This window comes from Solanum pennellii, chromosome 9 (genome assembly GCF_001406875.1).
Source record: "Solanum pennellii chromosome 9, SPENNV200".
Lineage (NCBI taxonomy): Eukaryota > Viridiplantae > Streptophyta > Magnoliopsida > Solanales > Solanaceae > Solanum > Solanum pennellii.
The window spans coordinates 75953904-75958840 of NC_028645.1; the positions used below are offsets into that span (position 1 = coordinate 75953904).

At 31.5% G+C, this 4937-nt stretch overlaps 1 protein-coding gene across 1 annotated transcript; it reads left to right on the forward strand.

Annotated features, from left to right (window-relative positions):
• Nucleotides 1-1086: 1086 nt before the first annotated feature.
• On the forward strand, nt 1087-2987 carry LOC107029265 (cytochrome P450 94A1-like). Its single transcript, XM_015230645.1, has one exon. It carries the CDS (start codon nt 1277-1279, stop codon nt 2783-2785), a length of 1509 nt encoding a protein of 502 aa, XP_015086131.1. The 5' UTR covers nt 1087-1276; the 3' UTR covers nt 2786-2987.
• The last annotated feature ends 1950 nt before the right edge of the window (nt 2988-4937 follow it).

Below are 4937 nucleotides of genomic sequence, written 5' to 3' on the forward strand. Positions count from 1 at the left end.
TCCTATTACATATTCAATATTTAAAATTATAACTTCAAATTTCATGCCTCAAAACTAATTTGTTGTTCCATGAGATATTTTAAGGACAATATTAAACTTACCTTATGACATTAAAGATTGGTAGAAGAATAATATTTGAGATTTATGTTCATGTCAGTCTCAGAGAATATATGAGTAATCCTAAAATACTCCCTTAATCTCACATGTTACTTCTTTAAAAAAAATTATTATATTATATTATTATATTTACACGTCATTTAAAATATTATAACAAAAAAGAATACATTTATTAATTCATCCATTAGTTTTTCTAAATACTATAAAAAATTATAAATAATAAACTTTTTGAAATTTTATAATATTTATCCTAACAAAAAGAATTTATTTTAAGGACAAAAATTAATTTTATATTTTATTCGTGTAACCAAAAATTCTTTCTCCAGCCCATATCAAGTGAATTATTGAACCTTTTTTTTCATCCTTTAAAACAAGTAAATCATTCATAACTTCAAGAGAATTGTTATTTTTATATCTAACCTTCATTTAAGAAGCTTCTTGACCATTTTACGTTTTCTAAAGATTAATCTGAAAATAGTTAAAAAGATAATAAATAAAAATAACATTTAAGTTACGCCTATAATTTTTTCTTTTGGTAAAATATATAATACAAAAACAATTCATTTCATCTAAACTAAACATAGTAACTTGATTTATATTTTGATTTATATTTTTAATAGGGAAACCACTCAAATATGCCATCAAACATTTTAGAAAAGACTCATTCGTCTCATCCCATTAAAAATTTGATTCATTTATGTCATTACTGTTTAAGAAAATGGACATTCATGTCATTATTTTTCAATAGTAATTTTGTAAATTTATTTTTGAGACATGGTCAATTATAATTCGTCACATAATTAATTTTTTAATGAAGAAATCAAAATTATGAATAAAAATTACATTAAAATAACACACCCAAATAAAATGGTTTTAGAAAATCATTGTTAAAAAATAATGACATAAATGAATTTTTTCTTAATGATAAAAATATAAATGTGTCAAACTTTTAACGGATAACATAAATAAGTCTGTTTTAAAAATTTAATAACATATTTAAGCTTTTTCTCTTTTTTTTTTAATAACGTGAACAAGTAATATCAAACAAAATCAAAAAGTCTATAAAAAGATCTAGTGGCCTAGTGTTCATCTTTTCTATATATCATCATCCAAAACACATACAAACACACAACAAATTTCAAACTCTAAAATATCAAAGATGATGATAATAGACTTAGAGTTTTCTACTCTACTCATTTGCCTTGTTCCTTTCCTTTTTATCTTCTTCATCAATCTTTTCCATTCCAAATCAACCAAAATCCCAAAATCTTATCCAATCATTGGTTCATATTTCTCAATTTTAGCAAACAAACATCGTCGGATTCAATGGAGTTCTGATATAATTCAAACAACTACCAATCTTACTTTCACTCTCATTCGTCCTTTCGGTAATCGCCAAATCTTTACTGCAAATCCATCGAATGTCCAATACATGCTCAAAACTCATTTTCATATTTATCAAAAAGGTCATATGTTTAAATCAACTATGGCTGATTTTCTTGGTGATGGTATTTTTAACGTGGATGGTGAAATCTGGAAGTACCAACGACAAGTTGCTAGTCATGAATTCAATACGAAATCTCTACGAAAATTCGTCGAAACTGTCGTAGATGCTGAACTTAACGAACGTCTGATTCCACTTCTTGCTGTTGCTGCTGCTGAGAAAAAAGTTGTTGATTTCCAAGATATATTACAGAGGTTTGCTTTCGATAACATTTGCAAAATTGCGTTTGGATATGATCCTGCTTATTTATCGCCATCTCTACCCCAAGAGAAATTCGCAGTTGCTTTTGAAGAAGCTGTTAAATTAAGCAGTGAAAGATTCAATGCTATTTTCCCCTTTATATGGAAGATTAAAAGACATTTCGATTTCGGAAGTGAAAAGAGATTCAGAATCGCTGTAGATGAAGTTCGTCAATTTGCGAAACAGCTCGTTAGAGAAAAACAGAGTGAACTAAATCAAAAATCATCTCTCGATTCAGTAGATCTATTATCCAGATTCTTAAGCGTTGGTCATAGAGACGATGATTTCGTTACAGATGTAGTTATTAGTTTTATATTAGCTGGTCGTGACACAACATCAGCTGCATTAACTTGGTTCTTCTGGTTAATCTCTCAACACCCTGTGGTAGAAAGTTCAATTCTAAACGAAATCAAATTAAAATCCCACACTCCAGCATACGACGAAGTGAAAGAGATGATATATACACATGCCTCACTTTGCGAAAGCATGAGGTTTTATCCACCAGTACCAATTGACTCGAAAACAGCTACAGAGGACAATGTTTTACCAGATGGAACTTTTGTTAAAAAGGGAACAAGAGTAAGTTATCATCCCTACGCAATGGGGAGAGCAGAGGAACTATGGGGAAATGATTGGAGCAAGTTTAAACCAGAACGGTGGTTGGATAAAGATGAAGTTACTGGAAATTGGAATTTTGTTAGTAAAGATATGTATACATATCCTGTTTTTCAGGCCGGGCCGAGGATTTGTTTGGGGAAAGAAATGGCGTTTTTGCAGATGAAGAGGGTGGTTGCTGGTGTTTTACGGCGGTTCAAGGTGGTCCCGGTGACGGAAAAAGGGGTGGAACCGGTGTTTATTTCATACCTCACGGCGAAAATGAAAGGTGGTTTCCATGTGACAATTGAGGAAAGGGACCATGAGTAGTGTCGTTATTTTTCTACTCTGTCTTAAACTATTTTGGATGGATAAAAAATTACTTTTAATTATGAATATAATAAGAATATCTGGTTCAAAAATATATTTATCATTATTAGTTTGTTCCAAAATACTTCTCATAGTTTGATCATTCTAAGAATTTTTTCTTGTTAAACATATTATTTGTTTCAATAAAAGTATTATCATTAAAGAGTTCATTTAATATAACATTAACAAATAACTAAATAGAAATTAAAATATATTTTTTGTTATAAAGAAAGCTCAAAATATTATATAAGAAGAAGAAGACAAGAAGTATAAGATAGAATACAATAGTGAATGAACAACCCTATTTATAGAGTGAGAAATCATTTCAAAAGTCACCATATTAAGTATCATAATAAATAGATACATTCTTATCCAAAAAGGTTCATGAAACCTAGTGAACATGAATGGTTGTTCATGTACTAACTTTATGGACTATCCACCTATTCAACGGATTTATAACACTCCCCCTTGGATGTCCATAGATATCGTGCCTCGTTAAAACCTTACTAAAAAAAAACCCTGTGGGAAAAATTTTAGTAAAGGAAAAAGAGTACACATATCTTTTGATACGCATTATTTGCTGCCTCATTAAAAATCTTTCTAGGAAAACCCAGTGGGACAAAACCTAGATTAAGGAAAAAAGAGTACAGTGCGTATTTTACTCCCCCTGATAAAAACCACGATTCAGATGGTTAAGTTTTCGCATTCCAATTTTGTGAACCATCTTCTCAAGAGTTGAGGACGGTAAAGATTTGGTAAATAAATCTACTGGATTATCACTCGAACGAATTTGTCGCACATCAATATCACCATTCTTCTGGAGATCATGTGTGAAGAATAATTTTGGTGAAATGTGTTTCGTTCTATCTCCTTTTATAAAGCCTCCTTTTAATTGAGCTATGCATGCAGCATTGTCTTCAAAGAGCATTGTGGGTATCTTGACGTCACACTTTAAACCACATCTTTCTTTGATAAAATGTGTTACTGATCTTAACCATACACATTCTCTACTTGCTTCATAAATGACTATTATCTCAGCATGATTTGAAGAAGTAGCGACAATAGATTGCTTCGTAGATCGCCATGATATAGCAGTACCTCCGTATGTGAACAGATAGCCTGTTTGTGATCGAGCTTTATGTGGGTCAGATAATTAACCTGCATCTGCATGACCAACAAGATCTGCACTATCTTTGTTAGTATAAAACAGACCCATATCACTAGTTCCCCTTAGATATCGCAATATATGTTTAACTCCATTCCAATGTCTTTGTATAGGGGAAAAACTATATCTTGCTAACAAATTAACAGAAAATGCTATGTCAGGTCTCGTAGCATTAGCAAGATACATAAGTGCCCCAATTGCAGTAAGATAAGGTACTTCTAGACCAAGAGGTTCCTCATTCTCTTCTTGAGGGCGGAATGGATCCTTACTCACTTCAAGTGATCGGACAACCATTGTAGTACTTAATGGATGTGCTTTGTCCATGTAAAATCGTTTCAAGATTTTCTCAGTATAGGCAGATTGATGGATGAAGACCCCGTCTACTAAATATTCTTTTTGTAGTCCAAGATAAATTTTTGTCTTTCCAAGGTCTTTCATCTTAAATTCTTTCTTTAGATATTCAATTTCCTTTTGAACCTCTTCTGGAGTTCCAATGAGATTAATGTCATCAACATAAACAGCAAGAATAACAAACCCCAATGTTGTTTTCTTAATAAATATACAAGGACAAATGACATCGTTTATATAACCTTGTTTTATTAAGTACTCACTGAGGCGATTGTACCACATGTGTCCTGATTGTTTTAAGCCATATAATGACCTTTGTAATCTGATTGAATACATTTTCCAAGATTTTGAACTACATGCTTCAGGCATTTTAAGTCCTTCCGGAACTTTCATATAAATTTCATTATCAAGTGAACCGTAAAGGTAAGCTGTAACCACATCCATTAGATGAATTTCAAGATTTTCATGTACAGCTAAACCGATGAGATATCGAAAAGTTATTGCATCCATAACAGGTGAATATGTTTCTTCATAGTCGACACCAGGTCGTTGAGAGAATCCTTGTGCAACAAGGCGTGCCTTGTATCTTACAATCTCATT